Source organism: Cinclus cinclus, chromosome 3, assembly GCF_963662255.1.
Source record: "Cinclus cinclus chromosome 3, bCinCin1.1, whole genome shotgun sequence".
NCBI classification, from domain to species: Eukaryota; Metazoa; Chordata; class Aves; order Passeriformes; family Cinclidae; genus Cinclus; species Cinclus cinclus.
In genome coordinates this window covers 65,816,352-65,839,347 of record NC_085048.1, presented here as the reverse complement: position 1 = coordinate 65,839,347, position 22,996 = coordinate 65,816,352, and the positions used below count along the sequence as shown (strand labels likewise).

General features: G+C 41.1%; 1 protein-coding gene across 3 annotated transcripts in view; it reads right to left on the bottom strand.

The window, feature by feature from the left end:
- Positions 1-22,996, bottom strand: part of LOC134041888 (SAM and SH3 domain-containing protein 1-like) — a 522,564-nt gene that overhangs the window by 8,280 nt on the left and 491,288 nt on the right. For 2 of the 3 annotated variants that reach the window (XM_062488930.1, XM_062488931.1), the window contains exons 9-16: positions 19,064-19,196; positions 14,178-15,013; positions 10,450-10,521; positions 7,920-8,063; positions 5,662-5,797; positions 4,621-4,790; positions 3,321-3,530; positions 2,467-2,617 (exon numbers count right to left, since the gene is read on the bottom strand). In XM_062488930.1, coding sequence (XP_062344914.1) covers positions 2,467-2,617; positions 3,321-3,530; positions 4,621-4,790; positions 5,662-5,797; positions 7,920-8,063; positions 10,450-10,521; positions 14,178-15,013; positions 19,064-19,196 — 1,852 coding nt within the window. The remainder of the gene's footprint in view (positions 1-2,466; positions 2,618-3,320; positions 3,531-4,620; positions 4,791-5,661; positions 5,798-7,919; positions 8,064-10,449; positions 10,522-14,177; positions 15,014-19,063; positions 19,197-22,996) is intronic. The other variant, XM_062488932.1, reaches the window with a different exon arrangement.

Below are 22,996 nucleotides of genomic sequence, written 5' to 3'. Positions count from 1 at the left end.
TGAACTTCTCAACCTTCCATTTCAAACACCATTATCTTGTGTGTCCAGACAAGGGGAACAGAGCTGGTGAAGGGTCTGGAGGACAAGCCTGATGAGGAGCGGTCGAGGGAGCTGGGGGTGTTGAGCCTGGAGAAAAGGAGGCTCAGGGGACGATACCTAAATGCTCTTTAGAATTGCACTGTTGTAGCCTGGTGGGGGTTGGCCTTTTCTGCCAAGCAACAAACAATGAGACTAAAGGCAATGGCCTCAAGTTGGGTCAGGGGAGATTTAGTTTGTGAAATAAGAAAAATTTCTTCACTGAAAAGGTGGCCAGGCACTGGAACAGGTTGCCCAGGTTGTGGTTCAGTCACCATCACTGGAGGTATTTCAAAGACATGTAGATGTGGCCGTTAGGGACAGGTTTAGTGGTGGACTCGGTTGAACTTGCTCTATCTAAAGGTCTTTACCAACCTAAATGATTCTATGATCTTTCCTACTGTACTACTTATATCAGAAAAGAGTGAGCATTAGGAAAAGCCACCACAAATGTTGGAAACATTCATCCTGTTTGGTAAATGATTAACAACAGCCTAAACAAGAGTGTGAGGGAGCAGCATGGTTACACAATGAAAGCAGAGTGGAATTCCTGTGATCCTCAGCTGCCTTGGGGCCAAGTTCTGCAACCTACCACCAAAAACATTATTTTAAATGGTTGTGTCAACGTTCTTTCTAAGACTTAAAAAATCTCCAACACCCAAACCAGATGAAAAGAGCTGAAAAGAACCAAGTCAAGTGAAAAAGAATAAATTCCTAACTCTGAATTACCCTCCAGAAGACCTGGAGGAAGGATTGGGACTGAGTCTGGCACATTTGATACTGTTCCCTAACAAAGGATGAAGGGACATGAAAGAGACTAATGGTGCTGGTTCCCTCCTTCCTTGGTCCATGCAAAAAGCCAACACTCAAATGTGGTCCATCCAGCTTGCATACACTGGATTCCAGGAATTTACCCAGAATTTTTGTCAGAAATCATATTTTGTAAAGCAGTTAAATCTGGAGCTGAAAATACAGAATATACCAGTGCCATGATACAAGAATACAGTTTATGCTGTGGTATTTTTTTCCCTGCAATAAAATGTCAGAAATGGCTGGTCCAATTCCTACTCTCAGCACATGACAGGTAACTATGACGTGGAACTACGAGCTGCTGCCCCTCCCAGATTCCATCTGTTTGGTGCCCACTTCTCCTCATTATCCTGATTTGGAGCTGGATTTTCGTGCTTTCCAACCACCAAATCTTCAAGTCTGCAAACCAAAATTGAAGGGTCCTGAAAAAAAATATTACTTTAGGGAAGTTTAGCATTCTAAATAGGTCTGCAAATAATGAAGAGAAGCTCATCTTAGGTGACAAAAAGCTACTCTGATATAAGTGAAAAGAATCTAATTCTGCAACTTCAACTTTATTAGGAGCTAGAGAAGGGTAAGGAAAGAGTGGATGCCTCTTCGGGAAATGAACAAGAAAGCTACACAGGCCACACAGCACTGCCTAAAGATATTCACCACACATACTGCTGTAATTGAATTAAGCATTTCCCACTTAATAACAGCTGTTTAAATTCCTGCTAAGGCAGTTTAAGCTAAAACATAGGAATTTGCACGGAAGCAGCTGAGGAAGCCCTCACACAATCCATTCTACTGACTGATCGGTGGATACCAACCTTTTACTGACACTTGGGGATGAAGGGTGAATTCAATACTGTCTTAGTTTGCTGCAGCTAGGCTCTGCTTACTCCTGAGCAGCAAACACCCTTGCATTTTGACTGCCATGGCTTATTTCCCTTTTCCTTGTCTTTGCAACCACTTGCCGAAGACCACGTGTTCAGTGAGCAAAACTGCACTGTTGTACATAGATAGGTGGGTCGTTGTTTTTCACTCTTTGCACTCGACTGATATATTTATTTACTCTCTTTGAAAATTGCTGTGTTGTCATATAGACAACCTGAAGCTACCTTTACAATCCTGCAATTAACCATCCAAGAACCAAAAGTATGTGCAGATTAAATCAATTCACATTACACTTCTCCACAGCTCTCTGGGCTTTGAGTTTTACTCTTTATAATCTCTTATGTCTAATCTGGAAATTTATTCTTTCCTATTCCCTATATCTCAGCCTCCTGCATTGAGTAGGTTATCTCAGGATTTATTCTTGGACATCAGTATTCTAAAGTGTTATGTGTTGTACACTTGATATTAATTAAATAAGTTGGGTGGCAAGGCTTATATGAACAGAGTAATTGCAGCAGAAAAAAAGAAGTCTTAAGTCACCCCTCAAAAATCTAATGTTACACAGGATTATCCTGGAAAGAAGTATATTAGGAAATAAAAAAAAGAGAACAAAAATCCTGGAAAAAGTTTTCTGCTTTAAGGGGTTCACAAGATTCTTGGCAGAGCTCTAGTAAAACAGAAAACCTCAAACATCCCACATACTATCATATTCCTGAAGAAGTTCCACTGCTGTGAGGAGAACAGCTCTGTGCTCAGGATCTCGGATGTTCAGTTCATCCAAATCTTCTTCTTCTAAAAGCTTAAAGGTATCCAGATCTTCATAACCATTGAACAGAAAAGTGGGCATGTGTTCCTGCACAAAGGGAGAAAAATAAGAGTGATAAGACAACGTATTTATTCAACTTACTTTGTCAATAAAGTTACCAAAAGAGATTTTTGCAACCAGCAAGAAAAGCAGTAAGTTAAGTAAGTGCAAACCAGTGCACAGCAGCAAAATTATAACATTATAGTTTGCATAAACACTGTTCTGAGTTCAGGGAGGTAGCTGTGCCAGAACTAGAATGCTGCACACACTGTTGTGCTTGGAATGCAGTGTGTTAGATGGCCTGGGTATCATGCTACCTGAAGGCACAACATAGCATGGCTCTGTATGAGGGGAGAAGTATGAAGAGTGAATGACAGCCACACCAATTTATCCCAAGCACTTCTGAAGAGAAACATGGATAAAAATGTCCACCTTAAAGGCAGTATAACTATTATTATTTTACACCTTTTGCTTGCCTCTGTAGTGTGCTAGCCTGTGGTCACACTGTGCAACAATTTACAGCACCTGAGCGCACACAACTCACAGCCTGTGGCACTTCATCAGGCCTGACAGGCAATTCTGCCTGCCTTCAGCTGTTTTCACTCTGCAGCTAAGACCCGATTCTGCTAAGTGGTATCACAATCCTTAAGATTATGAATCTGGTGTGCAGCTTCCAAAACTAACAAGTTCAAAGGTGTAGTCCACTTCCTGCAAGAAAAAGTGAAAGAGAAAGCAGAGAGAGAATTTGGACCTTCAAATTGATGCGATCCAAGAGATCCTCAACTGACTTGGGCTGGGGTGGTCTGCTCTTTCGACGTCTCCTGGTGGGGCGCTTCGGCTTCTCTTCCTCTTCATTTAACACATCCACATAGATAAATTTGAAGGTGCCAACTTTGTTGTTCAACAGACCCATCCACGTGCCCATGGGGGGTTTGCTTATTATATCAATGATGTCACCTTTCTGCAGACCAAAGAAGCAAGAAAGCCATTTAGCTTTCTGATGGATATTTAAGCAAACACACTCATTTGGATTTCCACATACATGGGATGGACAACACACTTCAGTCTTCAAAAAGTTAACCACAGCTTTTGCAAAAATGTCTGATTATACTTGTTTTACAAATGGAAGAAAAAAGAATTAGGTGATATGCCTCAGACCACAGAGCAAGTCAACAAAAGGTCTGGGAATGGACCCCAACTGGTCAGATTCACAAACCTGACATGCCTCTGCAGAGCATCAGTGCTGTTTGGTACAAAAGTCTCTATGCTTGCAACTATCTGAAATTGGTGCAAATAAGAACACGCTTAAGAGTATATGAGCAGAATTTCAAATCATATCTCCTGAGCAAAGGAAGTCAATGCAGAAGGAACCAATAAAGTTGCTTTTCCCTACGTGCTCCTGACCAGAACAAAGAAATGGACACACAACTGCTTTTGCATGCCTCAAGAGATTACCTTATATACATCTGCTTTAATAGGAATAAGCTGCCCTTGGAATTTTAGGTAATTAAAGAGTCAGATAGTTTGAACTGAATACAGCACAACTAAAAATAATCAAAGCTGATATCCAGAAAAATTACAGGGGGGTGACCACTCAGTTAGCAAAGTATTTCAATATTAATTCAAACCAAGTTATATTAGCTGAAATGCCTTTAAGAGACACTGTGTGCAGGTATATGCACATTTCTTCCAAGAGTTGTGGAAATTTTTCCACTGAGGATTATTTCATTGTGGCAGACAAAGTATTTTTCCAATCTTTCAAGCAAAACCTTTGCAGAATGGAAATGAATTCATGGCACATCCTTAATTTTCCAGAAACTAAAGACACAAGTGTCTTTCCATGGATGCAGCGAAACACTTATATTCTATTACATTTTGCTAGAATTCTTTGATTGCTATATAAGGAAATCTTAAATGTAGGTCGAAGGGCTTCCAAAACACATACAAATTCATTAAAAGATTAAGAATTCTATAGTTATTGTAAAAAGGTCTTAATTTAGAATATTAGCAAAATAAATACTTGGCTGCGTAAAAACATATATAGCTGGTACCTTGAGCTTCAGAGAATCTGTATCATAAGGACTTGGAGTAAAATCAGTGTGAACCCTGGCTCTTCCACAAAAAGGTCCTCTGTAAGGAGGCTCTTCATCGTCACCATCTTCTGATTTCACACTCTCCCTGTTGCTGGTTGAGGAGTCTGTTGTGCTCACTGTCTGACCACCTGTGTAAGAGACACAGTATTAGTTCACAAAAAAAGTTTCTTTGTGAAGAAGCTTCAGAAACAGAGGCAAGACAGAAAATGAGTTGCCTTTCCACAAAACAGGGTAATCAAAGTTAGAAGTCCTTAAAGGCTGCTATTTCTTATATACACATGTGGATGAGAAAATTAGCAAATCTACTCTGCACCCCTGCTTTCCTGAATTCACCCCTCAATGCTTAACCGAGAAGCTGTTTAACAAGTCTCATCTCTGGTATGCCACAAGAGATTGATGACATCTTCCTGGCAAGTTTTGCTCACAAAATGTTTGTGAGGAAAACAAGCTCTGAAACCTACAAGGCGGTTCCAGAATTCCTCTCAAGCCTAGAAATTTGATGAATAGTGTAGCAAGTTCACATCATGTGTGTTCCATTTAAGCTCTTTCTTAAATGTAGAAGCAATCTAAAGCAGAGAGGCTTTAAATACTACTCTTCCTTTAAACTACTTAATGAGAGAAACTCAAGGTTTCTCTCACGGGAGAGTGGAAGGCCCATCTGGAGTGCTCAGGAGAAATCCAGTGTAAAGATGAGCCGATTTCCTACTGGACCAGGTCATTATTACATTTATATTAGATTATTTATATTGTAAGAGCAGGTCCCAGCAGGCAGGAAGCAGGATTTCACTTCTTCAGGGTTCTGTATGAACATAAAGCAAAACCCCCCTGTCTTTGCACCAAAGTGCTTACTGTTTTTTGCAGACCCCAATGGCTAACCCATCAGCCTTTCCACGTTTTAAACACTTTTTCTGCTTTGACTTTCTCCGATTCAGCTTACAGTGGAGATCTCTGCTCCCTAAAGCCACAGAAACGGAGCAACACAATTACAACTGAACTTACTCATTGAGCTCTGACCGCTTAAGGAACTTCTCAGGCTCTCCACTGAGCCACCAGCTTTCAGCTTGGGTTTGTCCAGGGAGTCAGTGTCTGGGGGTGGTGACTGCGGGGAACCTGGCACGATCCCAGGGCTGGACTCCTGAAAGGGATTGGACCATTAAAGTTTGATAAATGAGCATAGGCACTGAGAGGAGCTGCTTTTACACTTCCAAGGAAAAAGATTCTGTTTTCCTACTCTTTACTGGACAGGCTGAAAACTTCTATCTAGTTATTTAGCAGTACCCAGCTGTGGTAGAAACTCCACTTTATTAGGCACAACAGAGGTGATGGGAGCAAACAGACCAGTCTGAAAAAGCTAGCATTGTAAGTGGAAAAAAAAACAACCTTACACAAAACTCCCAATTCAAGGGTTTTCATGACACATGGTATTTTTGCCAGCAGTACTTGCAAAACAACTAGTGCCAAATTCTAGTTTCTGAATCGGGATTTTGTACAAAGATGAACACAAGCAAATCAGACAATGCAAGTGAGACATGAAGCAATGTTTTTGGGGTTTTTTTAGTGAGTTTTTTATATCATTGCTCATTTACCTATAAGAACAAAAACCAGAATTAGCTAGAAAATGCAGTCTGTGCATAGTACAAATACTCATAAACATAAATGCATAAATATAAAAAGATTTTGCTACGTGTCTGTCCTGGTTGCTACAGTGTGCAATAGTTGAGAGAATTTCTCTTTTAATTCAGTCAAACATTACAGAAAACCAAAAGGGTCTTTCCTAAACTGAAATTCTGTCAGCCTTTGTGAAGCACAGTTGAAACAAAGCAGCAGATACATGTGGCCAGCATAACTTTTGCTTGTTTTAATGCATGCAGAAAGAGATATTGGAACATACTTTGAATCATGATGCCTGAAAGTTATAAATATTTTAAAACAACTGTGCCATAAAGTTTGAAAACAAAAGAACTGTAGCTTGCATACAAGAGTGTTTTGTGGAGATGCAGGCCATAAATTTTTTAGATGAGCACTATTATTTGCAACCTGCAGAATCATTAGGAAAATCTCATCCCAGCTTATGACTTCAGAGATAAAGTCAATCTTAGAGAGAGAGACAGAGAAGTATTGCTAAATCACTGTAAAGCAATTTCTCAAAGGACCCCTTTTTATTGGCAGACTTTGCAGAAGTGCACTGCAGAGCCAGTCAGACACCAAATCATCTTCTTATAACTATTAAGTCATGTTTAATTGTAAGTTTAAATTAAATAATCATAAGTGTAGCACTGCCCTGGTTATGAATAAGTATGGCTAATAAACAGTTTTGCAGGAAAGGGTCACAAAGCATGGCATAACAGTGGCCACATTTCTGCCTCTCTTGGTGCCTCTGGATTCTTCAGTTTGGGGTTGTTACCACTAGTGTTACGAACTGCTCCTTTTACAGGCGCTGAGGCTTTGCATTAAGAGGAAAAGTTCCATTCCCAATTTCCCATGGCTGCGAGCATCCCCCGCGACCAGTCCGAGCCCACTTGGGGGCGGTGTTAACCAGGAAGAGCTCTGCTTTCCCAGCGGTTTTTCCAACCTACTCCTTACACAATCCAAGCGGCAAACCCGGTTTTAGACAAATGCCGGAGATTTTTGACACTCCACTAAAGGAAAAGAGAAAAAGACAGCAATTGTTTCTAGGCCACTGAAATTCAATGTCTAATTTAGAACTAATGTACTTCAGGTTTGCCTTTAAGAATAGACTATAAAAATCTGCAATGAAAGAATAATAGGAAAATCTTCTGACAGATGCCCCTTTCTGACTAGACTGTGCCTGTTTTAATGGGCTGCTGCACAGGGCAAGCTATGATGGAGAAAAGTCCTGCAATAGCAGAGAAGAGAGCTGTGTATGTGAAGTTATGCTGGGAATTTAAACTAGGGTGTAAATTGCAGATTAAATATATTACTGTGACCCTGTGTCACAGACTGGTTCCCTTAATAAATTATGATGGAAGAGAAATGGAAATAGAGAGTGAGGTATGTAGCGCCATCAATGACAGACTTCTGATGAGCTACTTATATGAAAATCTGAAAATGCATTTTCCATGGTACCGGCATCTATAGGAAGCCATTTCATAGTGAGGGATTTTATAAGAACAGAGGAATATGTCACACCATATAATCTTGTCAGAAATTTCTTCAGAAATGCCTTGATGCATGGGAATCAATATTGATCATCACTTCTACATTATTAAGTGGATTCCACTGCAGGCCTTACATACCTGCTCAGACAAAGAGCTGCTGTATTTTTTTGACATCCTTTTCTTCATGGTTTCTTTTACAGACTTCACCTTTTTGCCCAGAGATATACGGGAGGCAGAGGGTGATTTGATCACTTCTTTATAAACAAAGTCTCCTTCCTTGCCCTGCAAAATAAAACAGGGCTTAAGCCTTTAAAACAGAAGAGCCATTTTTTCCCTCAGCCAGCAGTTATTGCAGAGGTGTCCAGGCAGACACAGGACAGCAGCACAGTGCTGCTCCAAATTCACTGTTGAGACCTTGTGCAAACCACTGTAGCTTACTCTTAAGGCCTGATTTGTAAACTTTTTGTGAAAGTACTGTGTGTAGAGATGTTGGGGACTTTTAGGATGCCTTTATCCCTTTGAATTTCAGTAAGTATTTGATCTGACAGAAAGTACCACGTTTCAGGCTAAGCCTTTCTAACAGGACACACAATAGTAGTTGTGGCTCATGTTGGTCAATGCTACAAAGAGTTTAACAGGAATAAAGGTACTTCTGAGATACTAGTCAAACATATATATGTGTGTGTGTGTGTGTGTGTGTGTGTGTGTGTGTATATCTACATTTGGCTACCCAAATTTACTTTTTATTTTCAGACAGGCATTCTACTAACCTCTGTGGTTTTACTATGGACTGTAAAAAAAAAAGAAAAACAATCAAAAACCAAACACCACAAAAAAATGTACTAAATCCATCAACCATGGTAGGTTAAACTTGCACTGTTTTTTTTTTTAAGGTACACATAGGGTACTGACGAACTAAATTAGCTGGTCCCTATATAGTGGATGACAAAGACCAGCTGCTTTGAATTCATTTAACCTTTTCTAAACCAGCTTAAGGTACCAAGCACTTACTATTTATGTCACAAGTACACAGTTAACATGGATCAGCTGAGCTTTTACCAAACTTGTATGATTCAGCCCTTATTCAGATTATCCAGGTAGGACATTAAACATGGTCTTATGCTCTATTCTGTTTCAGGAACCACAGAACAATGCAGCTCTATTAGATGTACTCCAGCACCCTCCATTGGCAAGGGTGCACCAAAAATTGCAGCACAAAAAAGGACCAAAATCCATCCGGCCAAAGAGACTGACTACTGAGTTTGGTCTCTGACTTGGTTAAATTTAGTTACAAGAAGACAGCAAACCCTAAAATAAATCTACACTATATTGTACTATATTGTATTAAAGATTTATTCTTTTTTCTTCATGTATATATGTTTTCTACTTCATCAGTGTTCTGAAAAAAAGGTTCTCTGAAATTCAACTGAGACTTCATTTCTGACAATATGTTGTTTTTCCCCTTAAAAGTTGTTCATAATTACAACTTCCTTGGTAATTTTGGTCTTTTACCAGAAATGAAGGACAGCTTTTGGCCTAATCTTTTTTGAAAAAAACCTTCTACTTTATGGACTTATATGTTTTCAAGAAAAAAACCCACTTTGGTCTGCATATATTGTTCTAGTGCACTACACCTCTCCCACGACTGATGCTCCCAGAGATAAATATAACATCCAGACTTCACACTTTCTTTTATTAAAACCAATCTGATCAAAACAAGTATCTATGTTTAAAGATAAACACTCTGAGTTCAGAAATTAATTTGTTTACTGAGCTGAAAATTGATGAGTAAAATAATCACCCACAGATTTAACAAATTTAGGGGTAATTTATGATGTTGAAAAAAATAAGGCAACAAAAAACATGCCCAAAAACATGCCCAAAACCCCCAGCTGACATAAAAAAATAATATAATGCTGGCATACAAAATGGTTGACAATTTAGACTTAAGTGGACAGAAACGTTATCAGATCCAACGCTGCAACAGCAAAGAAAAACATATATGGGCAAAAGGAAAAAATATGTTTGCAATTTCATTTGATATAATGTTCTGGCTCATTTCTGTTATTTTTGACCACAGGCCAACCAACAGTAACAGTGGGATCAACATGACTAACATAAAATGGAATTAAATCTCAGGGGAGATGTGGTTTTTTTAAAACACAAGAATGCTCTGAGATCAACTGTGCAGCACCCAGCACAGTGGGACCCTGGTCTACTCCAGAGCTCTGAGATATAATGAGAAAACTAATAATGAACTTCTTACATAATGACTTCCATGCAAATAATTTGCAGATCTTCAGTGAAGTTAGCCTCATCATTCCAAATAGTAAATATTTTTACCAATGAAGTATAGCAAGCACATGTTTTGCCTTGGGTGATGCTCTGAGGAAGTCAGATATAAGAATAGCCCACAGATGTACCCCCAGATCTGTGCTTTGATCACTTGTTCCTACCTCTTTACAGAGCGTATATAAATACTTACACACACATGGATATGGGTGGGTATGTTATTCTCAAAGCTAAAGAAGTCTGAGGTTAACAAAGATGCCCTGTTCTCTTGGATCCCAAAACTATTATTACAGACCTAAATTACACTTCAGTCTATTATAACTCTGCTGTGCATTTCATTTTATGCTATTTCAAGTCTGCACCTTCTCAAACTCACCATTTGGTCAGAACTGTTTCCAATATGAAGGGAACGATTTGTCAAATCAAAGCCTCCAAAGCTACAGGTTCTCTGCAAAAAAAAAAAAAAAAAAAAAGCACAGATAGTTTTATCACCATGATTAGCTCCCTTAGAACATCTGTAATTTGGAGAACACCAATTAAAATACAAATGTCTGCAAAAATGGAAAGAAAGAATGAAACAAAGGGATGAGAGATTATAAATCAGGAAATCTGTTGTAAAGCAATGAGTCTCTCTTTTCCAGAGACAACTCCTTGGCCTAAGGTCTGCTGCTGTTGAGTCATCTACTGCCTACTCCTCTTTTTAAAAAGAAAAAAGACTTTTTGGTCTGAGGAAACTGTTGATCTTATGCATCAAGTTTTCCAAGGTGCTGGCAACTCCATCTCTTCACTCCCATCTGCCCTCATAAATAAGTCCACAGCAGCACTGAAACAGAGAACCACCAGTCTTCTAAATCTTTTAAAGCACTGAGTAACCTACCTTCTGAATAGCTGCATTTCCACTGAAATACAGGGAATCACTGGAAGCCTAGTAGGGTAAGCCCTTGGTAAGAGGAGGGAAAATCCAGCCCAGCTATCCATAAGCATTATGGCCCCAGAGATTCAGCAAGCCCTGATTCCAGATTAGCCACTTCCATCTTTTTCTTTGCAATCCAAGAGGTTATAAAACCCGAACAATGAACAAACAGCTGCACAGTACTCAAGTAACTGGGCTTGGCAGAAGTCTCATGGGGCAATGCAGGGAGATGAAGGTATGGCCATTACAATTAACTTGCATAACTTCAACTTGGGTCTCAGAGTGTGGTTTTGAAGACAGGCAGATGCCTACTGTAAGTTTTCTTTTCAGAGTACAGCTGAGATAAACAGGAGGCAGAAGATCAACTTGTGAACTAGAAGTTCTTAGGGCCTGAAATACCCAACAGAGTAGCTTCGGAGACTCTTTAAGAATCAGTTAGGTATTGATTAGGTATTGGCTCAGACCTACAAAGGACTGTGAGTCACTGAAAACCCACTGCCTGAGAGCTATCAGCTCACTTCATCTATTAGGAAGAAGCAAGCTGCATAAACTGTGACACTTAATAAACGATTATAAGAGTTCATTCTTTTAAAGTAAACACCCTTCCTGTTCACCATTTAGAAGCACACATATTAATAGCTTTTAAAAGGTTTAATTTCTAGCTTCTTGCTGCTTACACCCAACAAAATTGGATGACAATGTACATGCTATAACTGTACAGTTTATAGTTTCTGTACATGCTATAACTCTAGTGGAACTTAAAGCCAGCTTTGTCAAGGCCCCACACACATTAAAGAGAATGCTGTGATGTAAAATTTTTCTAAGTGTTTTTTTTTTTTTTTTTTTTTTTTTTTTTTAAGAAGGCAATGTGACTATGGCACAGGTTTTAAAAATTGTTTTTAGAAAAGATATGAGACCAACCAAAAGTAATAAGATGGGTTTCTAAAGCACAGCATGTTTAGCTAGGAGTAATTTGGTCCTTCTGCGAAGAACCATTATAACTAATCCTACAGCGTATGGTAATCCCAGCAATGATGATAGGACATCTGGATCTGCTCTGAGCAAACCTGTCTGTCAAACCAGCCAGAGCTCCTCCTAAAGAAATCTTCTTGGAGAGCAAAACAAGTGTTGGTTAAAAGCTTCTGAGTAAATGCACTTTATTAAGGATGCTTGTGGTTTCACTATGGACCTTCCCATACATGTAAAATTTAAATTCCACCTTCAGATTCCAGTCGGGACCCTGGAAATCCTGTAGCAAACAAAAGGTCTGTGGATGAGGAGAGGGATATTCAATGGAATGGCCATGCAATCAAAAGTAATATTCTTCTGGGAGAAAAGAAAAATTGATGCCATTTGAAAATTTCATGCATGTCCAGGCCACTGAAACAAATATAAATGACAAAAATGAATGGCAAGGCAAGACAGAGTGACCAATTCCACTGAATACAGAGGCATTGCAATTTCCCTGAGGTTGCAGCAAACAAACATTAAGAGTTTCTAGGAAGGAGTGGCATTAGTTGAAGCTTGTCAGCTATTTGCAGTTTCAGGAAGAAGTGCATTGAAAAAGTTAGTATGGGGAACAAGTCTCCAACATTTATCCCATTCAAACAAGGCTGCAGAAGCAGCTGACTAAGAAGTTCTTCAAGAACAACAAAACACTGTCCATTTCTTTAACTGTATCTCTGTGATTAAGCAAAGGTCAGTGCAGGTAGTTTTAATAATGAAATTAATAACTTATTAGAAGAACTGAAGAGTTTGTTTCTGTCACCTGTATTTACCAAGAGAGTTTTAGAGGGTATTTTTAATTATGGGGCATCTCTGGAACTTATGAGTATACTTTTGGGTTCGAGATAACTTTATTAATTGACCCACAGAAGGACGAGCAAGGTTTCTCCTATCACTGTAATATCCTTACAGGAAAACAACATCTTCTGAGTACAATGTCTGTAGCAATAAACACTACCCTCTGAGGGGCAGGGTAAGCAGTCTATGCAGAACAAACAGTAAAGCTGCCAAGAGAGAAAGTTCATGGTATTGGGTAGGAAAAAAAAAAATAAATCTCTATTTCATAGCCAAAAGAGCAGAAAGTAAGAAGTGAACCATGAAGGCCTAGTCACCTCCCAGGCTATTCAAGCAGACCACAACTGTCACTATTATATCGGAAGAAATCAGGCAGAGACCTATCAAAAAAATTTTAAAAATCTGTTATTTAAGAGGAAAAGCTATTTCTACTGTATTGTTCACTGGAACATCTTGCTTAATGTTATGGGTGCACTGCTGTTTCCACCCACCAAAGTAGGGAACACTGTCAACTAGACAACAGACTAGCTGGCTCAGCTTTGGCGATCTGGCACCAAAGGCAAGTTCCTAGGAAACTCAGAATCATGGTTAACGGAACTATCAAAACTGGGTCATATAATCGGGAAGCAGGTTTGGATCCCTCTGGAGTGTTCAAATGACTTAATTTCTCACTGTAAGCACAATTTCCTCTTTTGGCCACCCCTTGTCCCCTTTCTGTAATGCTCTGAGGGAAGGTGCTGCCATGCACCATTCCATGGTAGAAAGAGGGATCAGGAGTGACAATTCTGTTGGTGGTGAGCAGCAAGCATGAGAGCAGTGACTACCTAATGCAAAACTCTCTGTCTTTCTGCAGAGCTGTGAAAATACTGATTGGGTGAGTGAACTGATGAGATGCAATCTGAGAATGGAAGGGCCAATTAAAGGCAATGACAGCTGAAGAGAAATAGAGCACAGTTGAGTAACAACACTCAGTTACTCTGAAAATCTTGTTTGTCTCTTGGTACCCCTTCAAGAGAATACTGACTCCCAAAGTATTGCAAAGAACATATTTATAGCATCTCAAACTTCCTGTTTCTGATCTCTATTTCTATCTAGGTGATCTCTATTTCTGCACTAGGTGAATTTTAAAAAGCAGAATTTTGTCATATTTTCTCACTTGCTCTCTCTTCCCGAGTTATTCTATACACACAGAAATGGCAGACCCAACAAAACTCTTCTCTGACAAGATTGTATCAAGCTCTTCCCTTATATACCTACATTACAGTGCTTAAGAGTTTCTAATGGCAAAGAAAGCAGAAGCTCTGAAATTTAGTTAGCAGACAAAGCAGAAAGTGTTCACTGCAACCTCACAGAAATTGGAAGACCACCTTCATGACAACTCTTTGACTCACAGACTTTTGGTGGATTCTCAAGAGAACCCTTTTAGTACAGCGATCCACTGTAGCAGCCCACTTCCTCTTGGCCTCCTCATCCTCCTCCAGCAGGCATCTCCTCAGGTCCTGCTTGTCGGCCTTGCTCAGGGTCCTGTCAGTAACGGGACGCACCAGCTGTGAGAGGTTGAGGTGACTGTACAGGCTTCTCTCCACCACATAGGTAATATTGAACTCGCTGACAGAGGTGCGCCCTCGTAGCCTTCTGTTTGGGAAGCCACAACCTCCACCCCCTTTGGTTTTGTGCCGCAGTAATTGTAGGTCGCAAGTTGTGGGGGATGCTCCTTTCCTAGCAGGGCGCTGGCAAAGAAAAGCTCTGGAACAGGAATAGTTAGTATCCATTTTCTTCAATCGGATCTGCTTCCTTACACTCTGAATCTCCTCCAGGGACACCAGAAGATGGTGCTTGTGCCTGTTGCTGTCATAAAAGCAAATGCTTTCTGTACTTACCCCATGGCTCAATGAGCCAAGGCTCTTCTTCATTTCCCCATCTGTCAAGGAGCGGCAAACTTTCTGGGACTTCTCCTCTTCTGGGTAAGAGAAAAATGTCCCAAGTTTCTTGGGAGGCTTGATAAGGCCACGGCTATCTGTTTTGCTGAAGGTCTTCACTAGCTTTCGGTTAGCTCCCCACGTATCAAGACTGCTGGATGAGGGAGAAGTAGTAAGTGAGTCCGAGTCGTCCTCTGGCTGCTTTTCACAGGAGCTGTCAAAGTAGAATTGCTTCTTGTGAACTCCAGAGTAAAGTGCTGATCTGTCATCCAGTATAGGAGAGTTGTCAAGTGAGTGCTCTTCCACACCTACAGGGGACAAAAGCAGCACAGTGCTTGTCATTGTTCATAATTCTCTAAGATGTTTCCCTGTAGAGTCTCACTGTATTTATTCAATATATCACCTGCTTAAATTGGAAGAAAACTATTTTTGTTGAAATTGCTCAGAAGTTATATTTGAGTGGATAAACCTGAAGCAGTTCCTTCTGTTCTTCTCGCTTCCAGAAGTGAGGATGCTGGGATTAGTTAACAACAGACAGAAAACAACATCCTGTAAGTAAAGTCATCATTATTTTACGTTTCTCTTTCATCTGCAGCTAAGACCATGGATGTTCCCACTAGCAACCCCTTAAAAGCTGGAGCTGGGATTTGTTTCTCATGTTTTTCTTCTGATACCTGCATATGATGCTCAGCTCTAGTGAGCTTACAATAGGTCAGATGTACACCCAGGTATTAAAACCAAACAAGTACCTCTCGAGACCAGTTTTCCAAAACATAGAGCTCCTGTGAATGCGGAAAGGAGTATTCTTTTCAGAAAGTTATGGAGCTTAACTCCAGGATGAAATTGAAAAATTCTGGAGTTTTGATGGGGGAAGAGGCACTGGTTTTAATCACACAGAATTTATTTAGCAGATGCAAAAACAAAGAAGTAGGTCAAACTGCAGATGTGTCAATTTCAACAGTGTCCTGGTAATGAAAGAAACACTTAGTTTTCACCAATTTTTTCCAGAAAATATTTCACAGGAATATTATGCAACATAAGTACTGGACATGGGCAGATAGCCAGGTTTCCTTTTTGGAGTGAAGAAAATAAAGAACTTGAAGCTGCAATTCCTTTTAACATTTATCATATAAGTAACTTTTCTATGGTGTTTTCTTTTGAGCAAAGTATAGGCACAGGTTTTAGACGCAGTAATGAGGTAGGAGTTAAAAAGAAGTACACATCCTCCTCTGTCTCCCTGACAAATTTCACAGCATTCATAACTATGTATCAGAGACAAACACACAAATATGACTGCATTTATTTCTTGCCAAAATAAATTTCCTAATGACCAAACTTTGCTTTCATCTTTGATTGCTTCCACTGTCTTACAGAAAAGCAAAATTTGAACTGTTACCAAAATACCTAGGATTTACTAAACTAGCTCATTCAATAACAAGGGACACCTTTCATGATGACAGATTAGCAGCCCTGTATACAATTCCTGCCTCACCTTTAGCTCACTGTGTTGGCCAAACTTATTTGGCATACATTTGTGGAAACTTAAGATGCTATTTTACTATGATAAAGCTCATCATGACACTGAAGGGGATCACATCTGACATGCAACTTTCACTCTTGATAAATTTATTGTGGTAGGTCTGTAGATTGGAGCCTTGTTTTGACACCACTTTCCCTGGACTGTCCAGCTCACTCTTCTCCCCCTCTATATCTAAATTTGAACAGAAAATAGACATTCTCCTGGGACTGAGTATGTACTGATAAACAATTTTAGTCCACTAAGTAAATATGTTTTTAAACAGCCTGTAAAATATGCATTGTGTGTCAACACTGCAACAGATGTTATTTGGAGTGAGTTCATGACACAAAGCCATAATGACACAGATGTAGATGTGATGCATTTTTAAGTGCTATATAAGAATGGTGCCCAGGAATTAGGAAGTTTCAGTTACTTGGCTCATTTAGGAGCAGATTAAGACAAAATACATTTGGATTCAGATATTGGCAAATTCTAGTGAGTATCAGCTTAGCCAAATGTATGTTCATTGTGATAACAGAGTCAGTCATAGAAATATGGGAGAAGAATCTGAGACTAGCATGCTTTTCCTTAAAATCTATAGGAATAAATATGGGAAATTCGGCTAAGTTTCCTTTGTGAAGAAATTTTTGAGTAGGATTATGCAGAATCTTTCTTCCAAGAAACTGCATGTCAATTTTCAAAATAAGTCTACTCTTACACTATACTAAAGGCTGTTGGATATTAATGAATTTATTTAAATTTTACTGATGTTACTCAAATATTACAGCCAACCCCCCAAAACCTAGTCACCTATGATTTCACATTACTTCACATTCATAAAACAGATTCAAAGAACCACAGCAAACAGCTCAAAAACCAATCCACTCAACTGCAGGTAACTTGGAAGGCCAGGCAGCAATCCCAAATCTGACCACCCTATTTTTTGTGATCTTCCACAGCTCTCTGACATATCCAAAACATATATGGGAATACATATCTGCTTTATGAGAGATTGGGATGGACAACATTTATGAAGTACTTTTAATTCGCCATATGAAAATTTGTGTATTAAATTTTCTAAAAGAAAAGTCATAGATATCTAGTGCTAAGGTAGACTTGGCTACTTAGGGGCCCTTCCAGTTATACAGAAATTATGCAGAATTAATCCATGTTGTTATTTAGCAATAATTGGTTCTGCTATTGAGTTTTCCAAGAGTGAATCTACACAGAAACTCCAGAATGATAAAGTACAAACTCAGATTACAGATAATTTAATCAGAGAAGCCTAGTGCTAGAGAAGACAGACAGCAGATGGAAAAAGAAGGAAAGAGAAAAGGCTTCTCTTCTTTTATTATTTTTTTTATTTAAATACAGTTGCTAGTTCAGTGCTTTTTCTGCAGAGGGCAGGGGTGGAAAAACTCAATGGAAATAAAAACCCTGGAAGGAGTGGCACACTTAAGTGAAAGACCGGAGAAAACGGAAATAAGGAGGTAAAGCACTCTAAGAGAGGATATGGAGAGAAGACAGATACTCAATATCCTGAAGAGAAAGTCTGGTTCAACTGCAGGAAGGCATATGCATGCCCAGCAGTCCCTGAGCTGCCTGCTCCCATCCCCGGAGCCTCCTCCTGATTGCTCCCTGCAGCTTTTCCCAGACTCCTGGGGGAAGAAGGAGGAGGTAGGACAGGCTTTTCTGAGGGCCATCTTTCCCCAGAGTAGTGGAAAAACAGTCCTAATTTGTTTGTCCCATCTCAAAATCCACATTTTTGTTTCCAAGGTATCCCAGCCTTATGCTCAACTCAAATGGGGTGATAAAACCTTTCCAGACAGAGACAGCTGCCCATTCCAGAGCTCTAGACCGGTTGTGCCTTTCATGCCAGCCAGTAACACCATCCATGATGTAGGAGAGGCAGACTAGATCACAGATCTGCCAGCAGCTTCCTGCCACATACGCAAGATGCACGTGTTCTCCTTAAATGCACTAGGAAGAATCACAATACTGCTCAGCTCACTGCAGAGCTGAGGGGAATTGGCATATGATGCCGGGAAGGCCACCAACATAGAGAGGTGCCCACAATTCCAGTGGGGACTCAAGCATAGCTGTGCAGAGAGGCTCCTGAGGATCAGGCTCCATTAATCTGACTGCTCACATATTCATACAGGTCATCCGGAGTTAATTCTGCAGCATGGTGTTCCCAGAGCCTGAACTCTGCTTCCCTTTCCCCACCCTCCTCCTCCCTTCTCTCCCTCTCTGTAGGGAGTAGGGCTCAGTCAGAAGCCAAACTGCAGACAGGATTCCCCCAGAAGTAGAAGTCATGAGGCAGCCTCTATCCCACAAGAATGTCTGATAGAGGTTCTGTATTTTTGCCACAGGGTGATGCCACGTGGTTCAACTGCACCACCAGCCAGCTGCTCCCCTCCCAAAACTAGCAGAGAAGCTTCACCTGTGTGCCACCCAGGGCCTGGGAGGAGGGAGCAGTGTGGTAATGGCTCCACTTACCTCCTTGCTGAGCTTGTGGGGAGCTGGCTGGGATTGCTTCCAGGCTAGTTCCCTCCCCAGCATGGGGCATAAAACATAAGCCAATTTATAATCTCTTAATGAGGGGCTCTCCAGTGCTGCTCTGAGAATACCAGATCAGCAGTAACCACATTCTAGGCTGTCACTTTCCTCCTTCTAAAGCCTAAAAATTCAATAACTTAAGGCATGCACAACAGACAAGGCAGTTGTTCCTACTACCACCCCTTATGAATACTCCACCCCTCCCTCTCCCGAGCCTCCACTTTCTGTCCCCTCTCAACAAAACATGTATTCACACAGTTTTAACCACATTGCTTTTTACCTTCTGTGCTGGGTTTTTTCATTTCTTCAACTCTTATGAGTTTCTTCCTGACTCTGCGAGTAGAATTCACCAGCTTGTGCAACCTCTTAAACTTCACCGACTCCTCTGTTTCATCATCGGATTGTTCTCTTGACTGGCAAAGAAACAAAGGGAATATTAATAAAGCAGTAGTTCCACAGCTTGTTCTTTCAAGTCAAGTTAACCCAGCTCATCTGCTGCATTGTGTCAATGCAGCTCTGTAACTGGTGTTATATTTTCAGCTCGGGTCAGACAAAAACGGAGGATTTTCTTATTTTCTTTTTCCTTTTTCTTTTTCTGAAAGCATGACATACCATTTTGATTTCTAAATCTGTGCAACGTAAGATCCTAGGCACTGAAATGCATTCCTGCCCTTGTCTTTCTTCACATACATTGTGTAATAACTACTTCCACGTCCTCTTCCACTATGTTTCAGGCAGGGCTCTTTTCCAGGGTTCTTCTTACCATACCAGTTATGCTCCCGTGGTTTAGTCAGTCCCTGGTCTGTCTGGCATCTCAGAACTTGCTGTTTAAACCTGGTTATAAACAGTTTTTCCAAACTGGAGCTCTGTCACTGAAGTCTTCTCTTTTTTTCCCCCCAGTCTTCCCAGAAAATCAAAAACAGCAGCACAAGAAAGGGATGGGAAGGAAAGGAAGGAGGAGACCTCATCTGCCTCACTCACGGGCTGCCACAGCTACAAAATATTCCCTTCCTCCTCCTTGCTCCTTACACTCCTCCTGAAGGCTCTTGAGGCTGGAATTAAGATGGACAGAGCATTCCTCCAGCACTGGCCAAGGGAAAACTCTGACCTTTTGAGATATACAGTGCAGTCCATATTCCCCAGCATCCCGTTTCGTTTTGCATCTGATCCAGTATGCTCAGTTCCAGCTGTTTTCCCTCAAGTATCAAACATTACAGAGACAAAAAAAATTTCCCTTCTCTCCAGCAGCAGTGACACAACAAGCTGAAACAATCCATTCCTTGTGAACGAGAAGACAACTTCGATTTTCGAGCCAGATCCAATGTTCAACGTGCTACTTCCTCTGTTTTAATCAGTTCAGAATGTGGAAGGCAGCAGGGGGAAGGGCAGGGAAGGGAGATGAGAGGAGGCCAGCAGGGCTCTCTGGCTTGGTCAGGACAGCCCTGGCATCCTGCGCCGCTGCACATTCCTGTGTGCAGCACAGGCTCCAGCTGGAGTGCAGTATGGATCGTATACCTTACTTTGTTTGCACTCATAGTCCCAGCCAATTCACAGCATTCCTACTGGTCATCTCTAAAAACCCTCATGCAACTTCCTGTCAGTGCAGCTATCTGGGTTTCCACAGTGTGCTTATCCTTTTTTATCCTTCTCCTTAATTAAACTTTTAAAAATAAAGATCCCCAAGAGATACAAGCCAAATAAAAACAAACAAACAAAAAAAACCCATCCCCTTCTCTTCCCAGAAAAAATTCTGCCTGCTTATCTGGAGGATGAATAAGAAAGGCCAAACATAAAATGCTTTCTACTTTTGTAGTACACTTAAACACCAGGATGAGGTACTAAAGGCAGATGCCATGGGGCAGGACACCAATTAGGAGCTTCACTGGAATGCTTCCAAAGGCACACACAGTTCCTGACAGAGCCAGGGCACCTCTGAAAGCCTATCTCCCAGTCATGCACCTCACAAGGGCCCCAGAACCACACCAGAGAAAACTTCAACCAACTTCTGCAAGGACACTGTCCTTTACCAGTTTCCCACAAACTTTGCACTACTCCAAAATAAGGAGGAATACCAAACTGACCACATACGGCAGTAGGAATTGTCATTCTATCATCCAAGAATTGCACAAATGCGTTTATTGTGGTTGCATACTGGCTACATAATTAATCAACTTCCTTTGGGAGAAACAGGACTGTAAAGAGTACCAGGGTTGTTTACATCAAGTAAATTAAGCAACATCATGAGTATTAATTCAGAGATTATGCCTAGGACAACTTAGTGGTATGTCAAACAAGACAGACACATTTAGATAAAATGAAGAATGGATTATTGACTGTAATCAAGCAGTTCAGTCAAGACTTCTTGGGCCATTAAGTGCATGCTGGCAAGAAACCATCATGCATATTTTGCACTCAAGTTATGTTTATTTAAAATGCAATTACTCTAGGGGATTGCTTTACGTCATTACTTTTCGTACAGCCTCAGTTTGCAAGACTACTGTTTTTGAAACTGCGAGCTCTGCAAGACCTAGAGAACAGCTCATACCTTGTCCTCCCACCCAGGATTTCATTGAAGAATAAACAGCTAGTCCTACTTTACACCACTGCTATCTGATAAGGAACTGTGCCCCCTCAGGGTTATGAAGAGTCAACAACAACGAAGAAAGAGCTTTTACAATGTCTGCCATTTGCATTCACAAGTACCACAGCAAAAACAAGTGTCAAAATAGCCTCAGTGGCAAGGTACCGAAGTCAAACCCGAGTGGGTGGTACAGAGGGTGCTCACCAGACTTCAAAATAAATAAAGTCCAACCACAATTAAGTGCCAGCTGCTTTCCCCCAGTGCTTCAGGACTCCTAGTACCCTTTTGAGCTGGGGTCCTCCACAAGCACCAACAGATTCTTTGTATCACCAGTGCTTCACAGGTAGGCGAAAACAGGTCATGTTTTATGGGTAGGTGAGAGAGAAGGAGAGTCTCCCTCCAAATGCCTACTTTCTATCATACCAGGTAGCATGTGACAGAGAAATCCTCTACAGCGAAAAAAGATGGACAATAAGTTTATGCAAAAACGTCTTAAAAATGTGACTACACCAGTGGTGCTGCTCAGGAAACTTTATTGTCAAATAATGCCAATTCCTTGAAAATTAATGCATTTTCAAAAAGGGTTACTCTTCACTCACTTCCTGTTTTTGAATCAATTTTTAAAGAAAGGCCTTGGAATTATCAAAAGTTTCCACTTTGGCACATGGGAAACAGAGCTTAATTTTCCAGCTCAAGCAATGCTTTCTTTTACAGCTAATATTAAGCAGAAAAGAGAAATGTGAAGCATTCAGGCCATAACCGACATATTTGGAAATCACTGAACTTCCATGCTTTGACTTCCCCAACCTACTCTACCCTCCCCTCTTTCATGGTGACGGAATTGCTGTTTTTGGTAGCTGTCCCTGACTTCAAATGGGAAAATTACCCCAATGTCCCCAAAGCATGGCGGGCTGGGCAAACGGCTTCCTGGACAGCTCCAGCAGCGAGGCCTTGGCACAGGGCTTGGATGGAGTCAGCTGCCAGCCCCCTCTTTCCCTCTTCCCCCTTCACAGGCACTCCAGCATGCTGCAGCACTGCAGAAGAGTAGCCATGGTCTGTTATAGAGTGGATGAGTCTGCAGGGTTCTCTGGCACTGGAGGAATCCATGCTGCACCCTGTCCACCAACGCCTCTTGGCCTCTGGCACAGGGCTCTTCCACTGGGCCAAGCCTCGGTGTCCTTAACATGCTGATAAAACAGCCAGAGCCCCTCGAGCTCCCTGTACCCCTGTGCACAGCCAAGGCAGGCCTCTCCCTGTGCCCTCAAGGGGACAACAAACAGATTTTCAGTACTGCAAATAGGAACAACTTAACTTCCATCTCCTCCGCGATGAATTTTTCCATCCAAAAGCCCATATGGCTCAACTTTTAATTACTTTGGCTAATGCTGTATGTAGTAATTCTGTGGTGAATGCTTGAGTGTTTAATTTCTGGTTTCCAGGGCAACATTACATCAGATTGCAGACAGCTGGCTCCACAGCCCTAAACCATAGCAAATCGGCCAAAGCCGATGCACAAAACTCGCGCTGGTTGAAAGCGAGCGCAGGGCTCGGCCGGGCTGCCGGGGACCCGGCGCAGCCTGCGGGGCCCCTTGGCGGGGCTGGCCGGGTGGAGCCGCCCTTCCTTTCCCTTCC